This window comes from Dendrobium catenatum, unplaced genomic scaffold, assembly GCF_001605985.2.
Source record: "Dendrobium catenatum unplaced genomic scaffold, ASM160598v2 original_scaffold_105874, whole genome shotgun sequence".
NCBI lineage: Eukaryota > Viridiplantae > Streptophyta > Magnoliopsida > Asparagales > Orchidaceae > Dendrobium > Dendrobium catenatum.
In genome coordinates, this window is record NW_021424310.1 from 192,604 (window position 1) to 212,670 (window position 20,067).

Consider the following 20,067-nt stretch of genomic DNA (forward strand, 5'->3'; position numbering starts at 1 on the left):
TTAAATGATGTGAGGGAAAGAGAGATAAGTTAGGGACTTAGGGTTTTTATCTCTCAAAAAATATTCTTCAATATTAAGAAGAGTGGATGGTAGGATGTTTTATTAATTCAATCAATATAATTTATGCAGGATAAATCATAAAAGATCTTTTAACTCAATCAAGACAACTTTATTTTCAACATGGAATCAACATATTTAAATGATGTGAGGGAAAGAGAGATAAGTTGGGACTTAGGGTTTTTTATCTCTCAAAAAATATGCTTCAAAATTAAGAAGAGTGGATGGTAGGATGTTTTATTAATTCAATCAATATAATTTATGCAAGGTTAAATCATAAAAGATCTTTTAACTCAATCAAGACAACTTTATTTTCAACATGGAATCAACATATTTAAATGATGTGAGGGAAAGAGAGATAAGTTGGGACTTAGGGTTTTTTATCTCTCAAAAAATATGCTTCAAAATTAAGAAGAGAAGATGGTAGGATGTTTTATTAATTCAATCAATATAATTTATGCAAGGTTAAATCATAAAAGATCTTTTAACTCAATCAAGACAACTTTATTTTCAACATGGAATCAACATATTTAAATGATGTGAGGGAAAGAGAGATAAGTTGGGACTTAGGGTTTTTTATCTCTCAAAAAATATGCTTCAAAATTAAGAAGAGTGGATGGTAGGATGTTTTATTAATTCAATCAATATAATTTATGCAAGGTTAAATCATAAAAGATCTTTTAACTCAATCAAGACAACTTTATTTTCAACATGGAATCAACATATTTAAATGATGTGAGGGAAAGAGAGATAAGTTGGGACTTAGGGTTTTTTATCTCTCAAAAAATATGCTTCAAAATTAAGAAGAGTGGATGGTAGGATGTTTTATTAATTCAATCAATATAATTTATGCAAGGTTAAATCATAAAAGATCTTTTAACTCAATCAAGACAACTTTATTTTCAACATGGAATCAACATATTTAAATGATGTGAGGGAAAGAGAGATAAGTTGGGACTTAGGGTTTTTTATCTCTCAAAAAATATGCTTCAAAATTAAGAAGAGTGGATGGTAGGATGTTTTATTAATTCAATCAATATAATTTATGCAAGGTTAAATCATAAAAGATCTTTTAACTCAATCAAGACAACTTTATTTTCAACATGGAATCAACATATTTAAATGATGTGAGGGAAAGAGAGATAAGTTGGGACTTAGGGTTTTTTATCTCTCAAAAAATATGCTTCAAAATTAAGAAGAGTGGATGGTAGGATGTTTTATTAATTCAATCAATATAATTTATGCAAGGTTAAATCATAAAAGATCTTTTAACTCAATCAAGACAACTTTATTTTCAACATGGAATCAACATATTTAAATGATGTGAGGGAAAGAGAGATAAGTTGGGACTTAGGGTTTTTTATCTCTCAAAAAATATGCTTCAAAATTAAGAAGAGTGGATGGTAGGATGTTTTATTAATTCAATCAATATAATTTATGCAAGGTTAAATCATAAAAGATCTTTTAACTCAATCAAGACAACTTTATTTTCAACATGGAATCAACATATTTAAATGATGTGAGGGAAAGAGAGATAAGTTGGGACTTAGGGTTTTTTATCTCTCAAAAAATATGCTTCAAAATTAAGAAGAGTGGATGGTAGGATGTTTTATTAATTCAATCAATATAATTTATGCAAGGTTAAATCATAAAAGATCTTTTAACTCAATCAAGACAACTTTATTTTCAACATGGAATCAACATATTTAAATGATGTGAGGGAAAGAGAGATAAGTTGGGACTTAGGGTTTTTTATCTCTCAAAAAATATGCTTCAAAATTAAGAAGAGTGGATGGTAGGATGTTTTATTAATTCAATCAATATAATTTATGCAAGGTTAAATCATAAAAGATCTTTTAACTCAATCAAGACAACTTTATTTTCAACATGGAATCAACATATTTAAATGATGTGAGGGAAAGAGAGATAAGTTGGGACTTAGGGTTTTTTATCTCTCAAAAAATATGCTTCAAAATTAAGAAGAGTGGATGGTAGGATGTTTTATTAATTCAATCAATATAATTTATGCAAGGTTAAATCATAAAAGATCTTTTAACTCAATCAAGACAACTTTATTTTCAACATGGAATCAACATATTTAAATGATGTGAGGGAAAGAGAGATAAGTTGGGACTTAGGGTTTTTTATCTCTCAAAAAATATGCTTCAAAATTAAGAAGAGTGGATGGTAGGATGTTTTATTAATTCAATCAATATAATTTATGCAAGGTTAAATCATAAAAGATCTTTTAACTCAATCAAGACAACTTTATTTTCAACATGGAATCAACATATTTAAATGATGTGAGGGAAAGAGAGATAAGTTGGGACTTAGGGTTTTTTATCTCTCAAAAAATATGCTTCAAAATTAAGAAGAGTGGATGGTAGGATGTTTTATTAATTCAATCAATATAATTTATGCAAGGTTAAATCATAAAAGATCTTTTAACTCAATCAAGACAACTTTATTTTCAACATGGAATCAACATATTTAAATGATGTGAGGGAAAGAGAGATAAGTTGGGACTTAGGGTTTTTTATCTCTCAAAAAATATGCTTCAAAATTAAGAAGAGTGGATGGTAGGATGTTTTATTAATTCAATCAATATAATTTATGCAAGGTTAAATCATAAAAGATCTTTTAACTCAATCAAGACAACTTTATTTTCAACATGGAATCAACATATTTAAATGATGTGAGGGAAAGAGAGATAAGTTGGGACTTAGGGTTTTTTATCTCTCAAAAAATATGCTTCAAAATTAAGAAGAGTGGATGGTAGGATGTTTTATTAATTCAATCAATATAATTTATGCAAGGTTAAATCATAAAAGATCTTTTAACTCAATCAAGACAACTTTATTTTCAACATGGAATCAACATATTTAAATGATGTGAGGGAAAGAGAGATAAGTTGGGACTTAGGGTTTTTTATCTCTCAAAAAATATGCTTCAAAATTAAGAAGAGTGGATGGTAGGATGTTTTATTAATTCAATCAATATAATTTATGCAAGGTTAAATCATAAAAGATCTTTTAACTCAATCAAGACAACTTTATTTTCAACATGGAATCAACATATTTAAATGATGTGAGGGAAAGAGAGATAAGTTGGGACTTAGGGTTTTTTATCTCTCAAAAAATATGCTTCAAAATTAAGAAGAGTGGATGGTAGGATGTATTATGGCTCGAAGATTTGATGCGAGCAAAAATTTGGGTAGGGACCCAAATTTTTTATCACAAAAACAGTTACTTCCTATATAAAAGAAACTCACTAAAACACTCAAAAGGATACAAAATATGACAATTGAACCAAAACAACTTTACTTTAATAAAATAAAATGACTTACAAACTTTTAAAATTAAAACGACTTACAAACTTGACTCAATCAAGACACCCTAAACTTGCTTACTTTGAGAAGAAGGATACAGGTGGGGTGTAAACTTGCGGATAGAAGAAAAAGGTTAGAAGCCAAGACGAAGTGGAGACAAGCTCGCAAGCTTTCTCAAAGAAGGAAGGAGGATAGTTGGACAAAGCTCGCAAGCTTTTCCAAACAACAAACCCGCAGGTTTCTATTCCAAAAATAACTCACATAAACTATCTAAAACAACCACAAAACAACTCTATTTATAGGCACAAAGAAGGAATACAAACAGCCACCTAAAAGCAATATTTAAAGCCATTAAAATAGGGAAATAAAAGGCCATAAGTCACTAAAAAGAAGACTAAAAGACTGCATGAATTCTGTAGGAAGATTGCATAGAAAACAGTGAAAAGGCTCATGCAAATCCTCCCAAACAGCCACCAAACCAGTCCCCAAAAAGCTGTCCAAATTCTGTCCAAAAACAGCCCCAAAACTCTTCAAATACTTCATTAAATGAGGGTAATGAAAGGCCAACAGCCACCATACTAAAATCCCAAACGGCACAGCAAAAACCAAGGAGGCCACGGTTCCAACAGCCAAGCACAGAGATCAAACAGCCAAGTTCATTTACGGTAAAAAGGGGACCACGGAAGTTAATTTAGGCAGTACACCGAAGCAGCCGTGGGAGGCAAAACCAGCAGAAAAACTGCAGCAGCCCAAGAGTCAAAAGGAAGGTGAAAGAACAAGTTCCACTCACCAAATCTAGCTCTTTTTTCTTTAATTTCAGAGCTAAACATCAGCTCACAATGAGCTTCACCATTACTTGATATTAATGATCTAGAGAAGTCAAAAATCAAATTTTTGGATTTGATTTGACCCCCCCCCCCTAGCCTACATCAGACTCCCCTTCTTGAGAACTCATCTCCCGATGAGTTGCCTTTTGCTTTCTTCCGAGGAGGTGAAGACGGAGCTTCAAGTTCTTGAATTTTTGCTTCATATTTCTTCAGGATTTCTTCACGTTCTTGCAGGAACTGATCTTGTAAACGTTGCTTCTTTTTCATGTATCTTTTAGTACACAAATGCATCCAAGATTGAAGTTTATATAACTCATACTCCAGAGGATTTGTTGACTTTGTCGGAATCCACCTATCCATAGGATCTTCAATTTCATCAGGCTTGCTTTCTTCAATTTTTTTGTCTTTTTCCATTTTGTAAATGACTCAAAAAAAAAAAGATTCAAAGAAAGACTTTAAAAGACTCAACCTAAAAAACTTAGACTCAAAATACTTCTAAGACTCACAAGAATCACAACAATTGTTATGATTCACTAAGATTTTTCTTGACAACTAGACAAATCAAAACCTAGGACTTCCTAACTTGCTCTGATACCAAATTGGTGGGGGCAAGAAATTGATGCAATCAAAAATTTGGGGAAGGACCCAAATTTTTTATCACAAAAACAATATCTTCCTATATAAAAGAAATACTAAAAATGCTAAAGAAATTCAGCAAATTCTAAAAAAAACACAAAATAAGAAACAAAGACACTTTTATAATATTAGAGAAAACTCTTACATTTCATGACACTTACAAACAACACTTACAAACTTGGACACACACCTTACAACCCTTTCTTTAGACTTCAAAAAGAAAAAAGGACTCAAACAAGACACCTAAAGTTGTTTTCATCCATTAGAAGAATGATACAAATGGAGTGGCACTTTCGGAGAGACGAAACAGATTAGAAGCCAAGACGAAGGTTGGAAAGAGCTCGGAAGATTTCCATAGAAGTAGAAGAAGAAGTGGAACAAAGCTCTCAAGCTTTTCCAAAGAAACCCTCAGGTTTTCTTACTCCAAAAATAACATTTTTCACCACATAAAACAGCCACAAACAACACTATTTATAGGCACAAAAAGGGCAGCCAAACAGCCCAAATATTAGGGAATATGGAAGGTTAAAAGACACCAAGAAGAAGGCCAAAAGGCACCAAAAAACTGCAGTCTGCCCCAAAACAGCCCCAAAATCACTTCAATTCCACACATAAATGGGAAATTGAAAAGCCAACAGATTTTGTACATAAATCCCAAACGTCACAGCAAAATACAAGGAATAAAGCCATGATTTCAAGCAGATACATCACAGAACCCAGCAGCCAAACAACCACTATAAATTTCGGTAAAAGGGGGGACCATGGGGCATAAATTCAGGAGCAAACCGAAGGGTCAGCAGCAATCCGTGGGAGGAAAACCAGCAGGAAAACTGCAGCAGTCCAAGAGGCAAAAGGCAATATAAATTATAGAAAAGAGGGGGAAGGAAAAAAGCCTTGGTAATCCAACTGAAATAAGAAAATACTTGGTCAAGCCACCTTGTGTTTGAACACAAGTAACAGCGCTTACATACATATCCTTAATGAATTGAATATAAGCATTATTAACCCCTTTCTTATGTAGAACTCTCCATAGCACTTCTCTTGGAACAAAAAAAAGAACCAAAAAACAAAAATTATGTTAAGGATGATAAATAACAAAAAAGTGAAAAACATAAAAAAAAAATGTTACCGAACCATGGTCTCATTTACTTAGCAAGATCTTTCCTTATATAATTACATCATATTTAACGAATAGATACATACTGTTGAATGATTGAGAGCAAGGTAAATAAACCCAAACATGAACTTCAAGAAATGTAATCTAGTAAAATTATTGCCCAAAATAATTTTGGAAGCATAGCTTACCGTTCTCATGACATAGAGATAAAATGGAAGTATGGCTATCCTTCCAGATTCATCTTTCTCGAACTTCATAAAATTTGATGGGCTAAAAAATCTCCGACATTTTGAGCCTATTTGTTCGGTGCAAACTGATGCAATATGACAAAAATCTTCATAGTTCATCTGTACAAGCATATACACCACAAGAGACACGTTAAGAACACAAAATTATTCAAAATTGAAGAAAAAATATTAACAATCTGGAAAATTGTCAACATTCGCAGTCCATTTATTTTTTTGACTTTTTGGCAGAATAATTCACGTAAGATGTTCAAAATACAAATATACAAGAGAAATGGAATTATTACTATTATTCACTAGACTTGGCCAATACTCCCACACAATAAAGCTGCTCAGTAGACTTTCGGAGTACACTCAAAAACACAAAAAAGATTTGAAAACTTGCGTATAAATAAATTCGATAGCTAACTTTAAATGATTATTGTTCCTGCTATATGCTTTTTTACTCTTGTTTAGTTACATTCCAATGTAGTGGCGTAAGCTATGTTAGAGCGTAACATACTGACATGCTTCAGTTAGGCAAAGTGCACCATTTAAACAGGTATTTCTTTGCATTTATAGTAGTAACCCAAAACTTTCGTAAAAGTAGATATATTTTACAAGCAGAACTAAGAGCCAAAATATCAAGCTATATATTAATTACATCAATTAAAATAATAAATAAAGTGACACGTTAATAGAAATGTTACACAATCACACTACATAATAATCAGTACCCAAATTCTAGGCAATACAATGAGAAAATTCATGCCCACGAGTAGAAGGAAAAATTATACAGACAAAGAATACACATTATTGAAAAATAGTACAGAAAAAGCAATAAAGAACATTACATTCAGTAAGAGTGGAATACTAAGCATTTCAATGGGAGAAAGAACTGTAAATTATAATAGGAAAAGCACAAATTCAAAAAGCACAAGCCTACAAAGCAACTTCAACAGAAGCAATAATAGAAATAGAGCCCACCTTTACCCCAAAAAAAAAACAGATAGAGGAAACTAAATAGAGAGTGACCATTACCAGAAAGTTCAAAAAGAAAAAAAAAATGAAAAAAAAAAACATGAACTAGGTCTAAGAGAGTAACAGCCAAGAAAGAGGAGATTGCCTAACAGCAGCCCGTAAACGACATGCTGTTTTAGAAGTAAAGAGCATGCTTTGCTTCACTCAACACTAATGAATGAAGAAAGGTGTTGCAAGGAAGATTTTGTGGTAATTATCAATTCTTATAAATAGACGAGCACATTTTGGAAAGGCTCCCATACATATAACAACAACTATTTCATCCCATACATACCGATTGCAATATTTAGAATTGATACCAGCACTTAATGACCTTATCCTAATTAATCAAAAGTCAGATGAAATAGGTGAGTCCCTTCTTTATCTAGAGTATATATTTTTTGCCAAAGCCTCCGAACATTAACATTTTCCTCAATCAACATATTCTAAACTTTAGACTTTTAATCCTAAATTGCATATATATTGTTCTACGAAATTCATCACAGGGACAATTGAATCAGAATAAACAACAACTACAATGGCCAAACTACCAGGAAATTCATATAAACAGCTGTAGCCTTGTAAAATTTACCTGAGCCTGATTTTTTAATAAACATTCATATCTCCTTCTGTTCTATAAGTTCATTTAAGCTTTTTAGTAATTCTGTGTTGCAACAAAGAAAGTCATTAGTAGTCTCTTAGAGATGGAAATTGTTAGACCGGTCCAGCCGGTCCCGAACAAAGGCAAACATTTCCGCCTCCTGTACGCGCCGAACGCACGCCCGGGCATGCGTGAACTGTTTAGGAAGGATTTTTTAGGGAGTTAGGAGGGAAATTTGAATATTGGAATTGTTTAGGGATTTCTTTTTTATTTGTATGCATTAAATAGTTTGTTTTCCTAGGGTTAAGGCATCTTGAATTTGGTTGAAATTTGAGATCTCATAGGTTTTTTTTGGGCTCTAGTAGCATCTAGAGATTTGGGAGAGATCGATCCCCCTCTCGAATAGAGGATCAATTGTATCTTGTTATTTTCCTCCGTAATTTATTTTCTTGCAATAAAATTGTTGTTTTTCACTGGTTTTCCATTAGAATCATAGAGATTTCTTGCTGTTTTTCTCTTTTAATAGGATTTACTTGAAATCTTCAAGTATTTCCTATCAAATTGATATCAGAGCAATTTCTCGGCTAGAAATTGAAGTCTCCTCGCTAATTTCAATTGTGTTTCACTCACCGAGCAGCTGTTTTTAGCTGTTTGAAGGCTAGAAATTATTGTTTTTTGACCGTTTTTGCTGTTTGGAGCTTAGATCCGGGTACTGATGGCAGGGAAAAAGGTGGAATTGTTGGAATGGGAGAACGAACAATTGAAAACTGAAATTTCATATCTCCACACTAAACTTTCAGATGACAAAAGTCAAATTTCAGCCATCCACGAGAAGATGGATGAGAATTTTTTCAGCCTTGGGGAGATGACGAAGAAGTTGCTTGAGGGTCAATCCAAAAGGGCATCGTCAGAGGCGAGGGAAGCTTCTAGCAACCCAAGAAGCGGGGCAAACTCTAATCCAATAAGGCAAAGGGAAGATCAGGAGGTGGAGACACAAAATGGAAAAGAAATAATGCCCCCCCTGAAGCCTGTTCCTATGGGGGAACCTGGTAGGGGGTATGGGAGGTTGAGAAAGAATGAAGAATGTGATGATTTAGAGAGGAGAAGGGCGGAATTTAAAAGGGAAATGGGTAATTATGACCAAAAGGAGATTGTATCTGAAAGGGGAGGGGTTTGTTATGATACAAGGGGCGCTGAATTTGAAAGGATAAGGTGGAAATTTGATGAAAGGCTTGGGTATGAATGTAAAAGGGATGATTGGGACACTTGGGGGGAACCACACCCTTGGGGAAGAAGAAATTATGAAGGGAACAGAGGGTGAGGAAGATGAGGATGTCTATTTTTGAGGAAGAGGATGCTCATGAGTGGATTTAACAAGGTGGAAAGGTACTTTACCGTCAACAAGTTAACGGAGGGGGAGAGACTAATGGAAGCCGGGATGTGCTTGGAAAGGAAAGCTTTAGCATGATACCAGTAGAGGGATACGAGGAGAATAATAAGGACCTGGAAGGAGTTTTTAAGGACTGCCTGTTGAAATGTTTCCAAACCAGCAGGGTAGGGGACTTCTACGAGAAGTTCTTCGCTTTGATGCAGGAGGAGACAGTGATGGAGTATCGTGATCAATTTGAGTACCTTGCTAGTTGATTGGATCGACCTTCACAGACTGTACTAAAGGGGAACTTTATAAAGGGACTGAAACCAAAGATCCACACAGCAGTCAGAGTGATGAGACCTCGTGACTTGGGAGAGTCTATGGAGTTAGCTCAGTAGGTGGAGGATCAGAGGCGCCTGGAAAAAGGAGCATGATGCAGCAATTCAGGAGGCTCGTATAGGATGATCACCACTTTTTTGCGAGTAAGGAGCCAACATAGGGTACTCTTAGGGAGACTTCAAAGGAGAAGACTGCAGGACAACTTCAAGAAATCTCATAGAAACAGAATTATAAGAGAAGAGGGCGAAGGGGATCTGTTTCAGATGTGACAAGAGGTATACACCGGGGGACGGGTGTAAGGATTGAACTCTTCAGGTTCTTACTGTTATGAAGAAGGAATTGAGGAGGATGTTGTCTTTCCACCTTGCGGACAAGGTGGATCTTTGGGAGGGGACTATTGTTAGACCGGTCCATTGGACCGATCCAGCCAGTCCAACGGGACCGGCTTACGCGAATAGAGTCGGACATTTCCGACTCCTGTATGCACTGAACGCATGCCCGGGCATGTGTGAGTTGTTTAGGAAGGATTTTTTTAGGGAGTTAGGAGGGAAATTTGAATGTAGGGACTCTTTAGGGATTCCCTTTTGATTTGTATGCATTAAATAGTTTGTTTTCCTAGGGTTAGGGCATCTTGAATTTGGCTGAAATTTGAGATCTCATAGGTTTTATTTGGGGTCTAGTGGCGTCTAGAGATTTGGGAGAGATCGATTCTCCACTCGAATAGAGGATCCATTGTATCTTGTTATTTTCTTCCGTAGTTTATTTTCTTGCAATAAAATTACTATTTTTCACTGGTTTTCCATTGGAATCGTGGATATTTCTTGCTTTTTGTTCCCTCTTGATAGGATTTACTTGAAATCTTATAGTGTTTTCTATCAGAAATCTACTCCACAAGTGCTTCTGTCATGATTGTTAAAACCTACAGGGTGCACAAACCAAATAGGGAGTTCTTTTACCAGTTTTCAACAGAGAAAATTCTGGTTTTTCAAAAGTTAACACCAAAGTAACCTAATATCAAACAAGCGCTTACTGATATTTCTACAATCACCAAATCATTTTGAACTCTTATGATACTCTGTGATCTTGAGCTTACCCAGCCCTATAGCCCGACGTGCACTTTCCTATTTAATGATTCTGGTTCTTCTCTTTATTTAACACCCAAATCATTTTGATCAATTTTCTGTTACATTTATACTGAATAAACCACATCAGAAACTGTGCGTCACAAACTGCAGATGACATAAACAATATATACTGCAATGGATAAGCATTAAATCACAAAAAATACCACACCTTCTCAGCACCACTAGCATCATCAATCACACAATTTTCTCGTAAGCAGACCCACATAGCATCCAAATCATCAGCATTCAACAGGAGTTCTGATTGTTTCTGCATGAATGTTGAAAGAGTAAACATACGATATCAAAGCAACAAAGAATAAAAAGATAAGGCTAAGCAAAAAAGAAGAAACAGAAGAGGAAAAACATTAATACTTAATTTTGGCAATCAAGATCTGATAACAAAAACATAAAACATAAAGGGTAATGTCATTCTAATATTCCAAGTACAATTGAAAATTCATTCACTATTTCAGAAGTGAGAAATGGCATCACTATCAAGAATGACGGGAAGGTTCATACCTTTAAAAATCTATATTTTGCCAATCTTTGAACTCTTTGGCTGATTGAGCCTTCTTCAGGTTTCTGTTCACAAGATACATTAAATTATCTTGAGACAGAGTTTCCAAAAAAAAAAACTATCGAGCAAAAAATATAGGAAAACTAATTCAAAGACACATATCTATGTAAGAAATAATACTTTTAGGGAGAATAAAAAAGACTTTTCCCTCATCAGATACCGGTAGGTGTTTACTTGATTGGGGAGGGAGAGATAAGATGCATCAAGTAAATGGCTTAAAAATTGCAGAGTCTACCCCAATCAACGATTAAGCACACATTGAACTTTTGATGATAGAGGAGAAACTATAACAAAGTGAATAACCAAAAGAACCACTCTTCAGCCTGCCTTTTTGTAGAAGCATGGAATTGAGCCTGCTTCAGCATTTTTCTGCTGCCGTTCTTTAAAGATATCAAGCAATATCCTCTTCGTTTCAAGCTCTACAAATAAAAAAAAATCATGCTAATTCAAACTATTCAAAATTAATGTGTCATTATTATAAAAGCAATTAGAATATGCAACAAGATTGAATATGTTCTTAAAAGATAAGCAACCAACCAATGATTCGACAAGTCATTTGTGATAGTCACAAATAAGCCCTCTTGGCCTGGGCCTTTTTTTTTCTTTTTTTTTACAACTGCATGGTTTGGGGATGAGGATGTGTTCATGAACACACCAGTACAATTGCTTAGATGGAGAGGTTGCTCCCTTAAATTTAACTAGTAACCTTTATATGACAATGACGGTAACCCAACTGCCAGTTAAAAGTGCATGTATCAATTTAATATTTCCACCATATCATCTACATTCCTGAAGCATATTGAGTGGTAGCTAGTTGATTGATAATGAGATTCCTATCTTCCACTTATTTGCATTGATTTCATATATAACAAAATTAACGCACATGGATGTTCTCACTAGACATTTGTAAGAGGATGTACCTTGGTGTATGCTTTTTGCTGATGATATTCTTCTTGTTGATAAGACTAGAGAGAGAGTTGAAAGTAAACTTGAATTATGGAGGTCAACATTAGAGACTAAAGGTTTTCGGTTGAGTAGATATAAAACGGAATATATGGAGTGTAATTTTAGTAGTAATAGACCTAGTGAGGGGATTTTGACTTTGGGCGATCAAGTCATTAATAAGAGTACACGTTTTAGATATCTTGGATCTATTGTTCAGAGTGATGGTGAAATAGATGGGGATATTATTAGCAGAATTCAAGTTGGATGGTTGAAGTGGAGGAATGCATCGGGCTTGTTGTGAGATAGAAAGTACCCCTCAAACTTAAGGGAAAATTCTATAAGATGGTAGCGAGGACTGCAATGCTTTATGGTGCTGAATGTTGGCCATTAAAAGAGAAGCATAATACTAAGTTAAGTGTGGCAGAGATGAGGATGCTCAGGTGGATGAGTGGCTTTACCCTTAGAGATAGGATACGAAATGAGCATATACGTGAAAAGGTTGGAGTAGCTCCAGTAGAAGATAAGATTAGAGAGAGTCGCTTTAGATGGTTTGGTCACATAAAACGGCGGCCTTCCAATGGCCCAGTTAGGAGAGTAGAGGCATTAGATTTGACCTATGTTAAGAAAGGTAGAGGCAGACCTAAAAAGAATTGGTTAGAAAATATTAGGAATGACCTTTCTTTATTAGATTTAAACGAGAATTTGACCTTTAATAGGACACAATGGAGAAAAATGATTCATGTAGCCGACCCCAAGTAGTGGGATAAAGGCTTGATGTTGTTGTTGTAGTTCAGAAAACAGCATTCATTCAAACATGCAAGCATTACATGCACCTGAGATTCCAATATATAACTAACTTGTGCTTGTCTTAGAAAAAAATTTGTCACAGATGCAGCAGAAAAAATGTTACATGATTCAATAGCATAAGAAAACAATACGAGAGGATAAATGTTGCTCTGCCACCTTTCTGTAGCAAAGGAAAATATGATAAAAACATTCCGATCTATCATGCAATTAATGCACTGCCACCAATTTAGAATCTCAATCGACATCATAGAAAGCTTCTAACATTTCAGCCCGTCTAAAACATCATAGTTATTTCCAGCAGCTTCTAATTAAGCTATCAGAGATGCCCAAAAAGTAGAAAAATGATCCTTATCACATTATTATCATCATCGCCACTAGCTTTAGTCAATGCTTTAAAAAGTGAATGCGTAAAATGAGGCATTTACATGACACAAAGTAGAGTGCAATCCATGAGACACAGGGCAGAAGCCAATAATTTTTTTTTATTTTTAATATTTGAATAAAAATAAGCACAAATGAATTAATTAATCATTTTTCCTCAAGTTCCTCATCCTCGGTCTTCTTGTCCAATCGAGGCATCCAAATATTATATAATGTAAGCTAGAGCATTGAAAATTCACTTTTAGAAACAAGCTTCGTTTCATCAATATCATCATGCTTTGGTCCGACACCAAGAAACAAATGATATACAATGATGAGGCCTGCGAATAAAGCTTCAATGATTGACAGAAGTCCTTTGGATGATGTTTTTGACACTAGCAAAGATCTGGTAGTGATAGCTTCAACGACTAGCAAAGGAGGATAAAAAACTAACATGAAGATAGCTTTGATTTCAATGAGATAAGCGACAAAGACGGCCAAGAAGATGAGAAGGATATGAGCTAACCTTGTGTATGAAAAAAGAAAAATTAAGATTACGCAAAAAAATAGCAGTGTTAACTTAAAATTGAGTTGGGTTAGCCTTAAAATTGATCTGGAATTGGGGTGTGAAAGGCTTAAGGAACCAATAGTAAATTAGGTTTTAAAACTTCATGATGGAATTATGCAAACACTAGGGATCAAAACCAAAAGATTTTTAAAGAGGAATCAATCAAGAAAAATGTAAATATATATCAATATGAAATGAAAGGAAACGGAGAGAAGCATATTATCATGTACTGAAGCCGATATAAATCTTAGTTTAGTTTTCTCCACATGCGAACTCCATCTCCCCTTCGAGGGGTCTAGAAAGAAGAGAAGTCATTGCTTTTATAATAATATAATGGAGAATGAATTAGCAAAAGTGACGGTAACTAAGTTTTAAAGAATCAAGTTAGCAAACAATAGAGATTTAATGTAATATTCCGAAATGTATGAAGTAAAAGTCTCAATTATGATATACCCCTTTTTTTTTTGCACACCTAAGAATTTATTAAAAATAATCCTATAAAATTTTCCGAACACATTGGTATGTATATACACATATATGAATTTTGGATACATAAACATATATGAATTAAATGGGTTTAATAAAAAAATTTCCCCAAATTATGGAATTAATTTTACTGTTCATGCATTGATATCCTGTAGCAGGGCAATTAATTAGGAAAATTCCACCAAAAACTGCATGCAACTACTGTGATTAGATTAGTGGTGTTAATATTAAGGGTGGTCAGGTAATTGCATTAGAAATATTTCCATTTATCCCAATTTTTGCCAAGTTGAAGCCCCATATTCTCATTTCTGTGTCTGAAAGCGCTCAGTCTAGAACCGTAGCGTTGAAAGGGAACCTGAAGGCCGTAGGGGAAGAAGATAGGAAATTAAAGGAAAAGTTAGGTTTGAAGGTAAAAATTCTGATTTTTCGTAATTCCCTTTATTTAAATAACTACGAATAGGAGTTAGAAAGCTTGGGGTTTTTATGAAGAAAGATCAATTTGAGGTAAACATATTATATTGAGAAGTAATTTAAGATTTCATTTTGTCAGAAAGTTAAAACGGAATTTAACATAGCAAATCAATTATTTAGGTGGTGTATACACAAAGAAATCATCGGGGTGTTAATGACGAGACAAGTTACCTAGGGGAGGATCCTTAACACCCATAGTTAGGTAAGATAAGCAAATATAATTTCTGGAAACGTATTGATGTAGAACTATGAATGCTTTAAATGATGAATATAAGAATTTGCACGCTTTCAAGTAAGAGCAATAAGAATCAAAATTTCAGCCACCTAAACCCTGCCTTAGTTTAGGCCAAGTCACACAATAATAGTTAGGATCAAAAAATAATTATAAAACTCAACATAAGCAAATATAGAGGATTTCCAATAACATCCCTAGATTAACAATAAGATTAGATACATAGAAGTTCATCACTCATTCCCTATGTTTACTAAGCTTTAGCGAAAAGCTTTACAAGATTCTTTATGCTTGATATACAACCACAATCGAAGGAGAACGGGAGGGAAAATGAGGAGGGGGAAAGAGTTCACCCTTGTCTTGGAGTGGCGGTGATATGCCACTGAACGATGGAAAGTTGTTCTTCGATGGCGTTTGAAAGAGTGAATATGATGTATTCCACGTATTCTTCGACAGAATTATCTACCTCTGGATTGATGTCGAAGAAGGTTGATTGGAGGATGTCGACGAAGCCTTGTTTGTTGTAGACGAAGCCGGAGTCGAGTTCAGGATCGGCCATGCATAAGATACATGGCATTGAAGTACTGTGGAAGACGCTCTTTGCTGTCCTTGAGGATTCTCCTTGAGAGAAAGAAGTTTCTCCAAGGAATCCAAGTAGAAGAAGGGATGGGAGGGTGGCCGGCCAAGGTAGGAGGCTAGGGAGAGTTTTGGTTCATATTTTAAAAGGTGGAGGATGGAGGGAAATTAGTTCAAGCGTTTCCTTAATTAATCCTCTTGATTTGGAAGGATTAATGAGGGATTGGAGAGAGGGAAGGAATTTGAATTAATTCAAATGGGAGAGGCATCCTTTTGAAAGGAAATTAATTGGGTGGGGACGGGGGGGTTCGGCCAAGAGAGAGAGAGAGAGAGAGAGAGAGGTATCTAGGTTCAATGTATTTGGACCTAGAGTTTTAATTAATCAATTAATTCAAATTTGATTAATTGATTTGATTGTGAATTTGTGATCCCTTTCCAAAAATAAGTCCATCCATTAGGAAAGATTAAAATTTAAATTCTTTTGAATTTAAATTCAATTCCCTTCCAAATTGGGGTGGACTAAATAAGGAAAGTGGGGGTGATTGGGGGGGCGACAGCTTGGGTGGGATGGAGGAGGTTGGCGACTATGAGGTGGGTATGGGACTCTCGGCCATGTGGAGGGAGGAGGGGTGGGGTTGGTGTGGGCCGACGGCAAGAGGAGTGGGGTGGGTGTGGGCCGGCGGCAAGAGGAGGAGAAGTGGGGGTTGGTGGTAGACCGGTGGCAAGAGGAGGAGGAGGATGAGGAGAAGGAAGAATATAATAAAGAAAAAAAAAACAAGAGCTCACCCGAGGGTGGCTGTTGGGTACTTCGTTGGGCCTCTCCTAGGCTTCACCTCTCTCAACTCTCTCAAACATTCTCAAAGGAACACAAGAGCAAAAACTTTCTGTAATAAATCTTCATTAACTTCAAAAGAAACATAAGGGCTTATAAATAGACAACGTTACCCCTAGGGCTTACATATGACCAGACCCTTAAGTAAGGGTAAAATGGAAAATACAAATAAAACAAATACATAATGCAAATAAATAAAACAAATACATAAAATGAATCAAAAATAGATCGGTGCGATCGTGGTCGTAGATCGTTAGCCACATCTCTGATATAATTTCCATGATATGATGTCCCCATCACATATTTATTTCACATTCATGACACTGCCTACCCTAATTATGACATAAAATTGTCACCTAATTTTAGAGTTAGTGAAAATGGGAATGAATGTTTCACTTTAAGAAAATGCCCATTTATATATAGAATAGTACAATAAAAATGCAATTAATACATTGAAGTATACAAAAAAGGAATTGTCATGAAAGTACCTTTAGAAAAATCACATGCGCGGACAAAGTGGGAAGATGAAGAGTTCTACAGGTCGAACGACAAAGGTGAGCCTAGTAGGAAGCCAAAGGTTCCTTCTAACAAAATATGTAAATTGATGTGTACAATTAGGGCAACAAAGGCTGGACCTTGGTGAGGCAAAAGGGTCCTCCGTATGTAGCTTTCAAATTTACGAAAGCCAAATGAGCTACTTTCCCATACGTGACCTTCTGAAGGTGAAAGCAGAAAAAGTATATGATAAATGCAAATAACAAAGAGAAATCTCTTCAATTCATTAGATGAATTGAAGTTGTTTCAAATTAGAGATTTTGCTTACAAGAAATCAGGTATTAATGTACACATTCCTTATATGAAGTCTATAGGTAACATATAAGATCACATATAAACCTAAGAAAATTGTATTTTAAGTACTTCTTATCCTTAAATTATTTATCTTACTAAGTTTTGCTCATACCCTATTATGTTAAATGTTATTTCAAGTAAATAAGCGGGCAAGATATAAACTAAATGAGGAGCGGATTTTGGTATTTTGGGTGTATGGTTTTGCGACTTTATGGTAGAGTCGTAGAGTTATGCCAACTCATAGGTCCAAGCACAAAGGATTTCTTTGGAGGAATCAATCAAGGAAAATACAACATCCTATCAATATTGAATCAAATAGAATGGAGAGAAGCTTATTAACATGCAATGTAGCCACTCTATAACCTTTTTACAATTGTTTTCACATACAAACTCTTTCATCTTCATATTGCAAGTTTAAATTAACCCCTAGCATTCAAAATTCAAATGAAAATTTTGCAATTAAGTTACTCTTCAATTTGTTAGCACACCTTTACCTATTTGTTAGCATTTTACAAATTTCTTCAAAGCCTTCTGGATTAAAAACTAACTTGGGTTGGATTAGATCATTGGTCTATCCTTTAGAAAAGAAAATAAACTTCTTTACAACATTGGGAGCAAGCCTCCAAACTAGGGAGCAAAACTTGCGCTTCATATGCTTAGGATAGTATCAAACCTTTGGGGTTACACCTCATAAAACCAACACCCTAAACCCCCGAAATTTTAACCTTGTGTTAGTATATTACAAATTTCTTTAGAGCCTCCTAAATTAAAAACTAACTTAGGTTGGGTTAGATCATGGCTCTTCCCTTTTATCCTTTAAGAAAGAAAATAAAATTCTTTACAACATTGGTGTAAGCCTCCTCACTAGAAAGCAAAATTGCACTTCCTAAGCTCTGGAAAGCATCAAACCTTTGGGGCATACACCTCATAAGACCAAGACTCTAAACAACCCCCCATAACGCCAAGACTCTAAACCACCCCCCCCCCCACACACACACACACACACACCTTTTATCTTACCCAGTCCCAAGGAAAACCCAAAAAATGCCTTCTAAAAATTGTCCATATATCAACTATTTGAGTTGGGCATTATGAATCCTCATTTATTTCCTAAAAAGTACTAAATGAGGTAATAACTTGATTTTGTGTCTTTTCCACAAATTCTAGCCATATCAACTTAGTCCTATCCCTTGTCCATCCTAATTCATTGAATGTTTTATTGGTGCATCATTTACCCTCAATGTACATGCAATGGATCTAAAACATATAACAGATAGTGCACAATGAGACTTCACTTGATAAGACTTACGCTTCTCTATTTTTCTAGTTAGAACTTCTGAAAAGCTGCTTTTCAGCCACGGTTTCAAGGCAACCATTCTAAAGAAAATATTTAGAAAATCAAGCGAAAAAAAAAACAATTTTTTATCCAAACTGACTGTTTTTTACTGTTTGTTTTTTTTCCTACCAAAAAAAAAAAAAGATGAAAAGCGAAAAGCGAAGCAAGCCTAAGACTCCTAAGAACTGGTAATTCCAGTGAAAGCCTGACAGCTATGAACTCTCGATATAACTAAATCCATATGTCTAAAAGAACAATTATGCGCACAGACACTCTATTTGACAATTTCTTAATTGAGAAATCCATTCTAGCTTTTGTGGCTGATCATGACTGCCGTTGGTTTAGATAAAACCTTGCATGTTTTTTTTATATTGTAGTAATTTCAACTGAAAGATAGCAATGACGGATTTCTTCAAAGCAAACGCATAAAAACTATTGCTAGCCATACAAGGCGATAGACCCACAGAAATTTTCCCGATACCCCTCTCAGAACAGAAGGAGAAGCGTAACCATTGTGCGAAGATCTCAACTCCTGAAAATTTCAAAATATCAACTGCAGCTATTATACTATCCGAATACCGGTAAAACACCTAGGCAGTACAGAAATACAAATTATTCAAGCAAAAAAAAAACCAAAAAAAGGGTTAGAAGAGCCTTTAAAACTTGAATTATTACCGAATTCCGTACCCCACAACCTAGGCAACTTCCATAGCTTCAAAAGAGCAAAAACTACATATTAAACCTTCTGAAGAGCTCACGTTCAAATTTTCAATTCTACATTTGTTTAAACTCCCACAAAATTAATCCAGAATCAGCCAATAATCTCGCGGAGAGAAAGAAAGATATAGAGTACGGTCTAACCCATTCGTGCCTCGGAGCCTAAGCCAGTCCCCGATCCGATGAACCTACGGAGGTTTCGGACCCACGGCATGGACGAAGCCGGCGGGATCTTCTTGGGGACAGCGTCCGGTGCCCCCTCGCCGTCGCTTGCTGCGCCGTACATCTCCAGCGACAATCTCCTCCAAATGCTTTGTCTAAACAGTATAGAGGGGATGCCACTAGGAAAGAGACGCTCGAGCCGGCGAGTAGAAACCCTCTCTTCGCCGGCGTCCGGATCCCGGATCGTTCGCCACCGTGGAGACCGCAAAATATCAGAATGGAACCGGTAACAGCAGCCCAAAGTATAAAAAAATAAGTAACATTAATTATTTAATTAATCTCTTAACAAAACAAATTTATCATATAAAATAACTGTGATAATAAAAATATCATTAAAAATCTTCTTGGATTATTTAAATTTTCAATATTTTATAATTATTTTTATGAAGCACATGGATATAAATTTTATGGAAGTAGTAGAATACGAAAGTAAAAAAAAAAACA

General features: G+C 35.1%; 1 protein-coding gene across 1 annotated transcript in view; it reads right to left on the minus strand.

Annotated features, from left to right (window-relative positions):
- LOC110100169 (probable serine/threonine-protein phosphatase 2A regulatory subunit B'' subunit TON2) overlaps nucleotides 1–19,861 on the minus strand; it is a 67,503-nt gene extending 47,642 nt beyond the window's left edge. Inside the window, exons 1-5 of the mRNA XM_028692029.1 lie at nucleotides 19,546–19,861; nucleotides 11,550–11,641; nucleotides 11,165–11,227; nucleotides 10,815–10,913; nucleotides 6,154–6,312 (exon numbers count right to left, since the gene is read on the minus strand). Of these exons, the coding sequence (XP_028547862.1) occupies nucleotides 6,154–6,312; nucleotides 10,815–10,913; nucleotides 11,165–11,227; nucleotides 11,550–11,641; nucleotides 19,546–19,687 (555 nt within the window). The 5' untranslated portion in view covers nucleotides 19,688–19,861. The remainder of the gene's footprint in view (nucleotides 1–6,153; nucleotides 6,313–10,814; nucleotides 10,914–11,164; nucleotides 11,228–11,549; nucleotides 11,642–19,545) is intronic.
- Nucleotides 19,862–20,067: the final 206 nt, after the last annotated feature.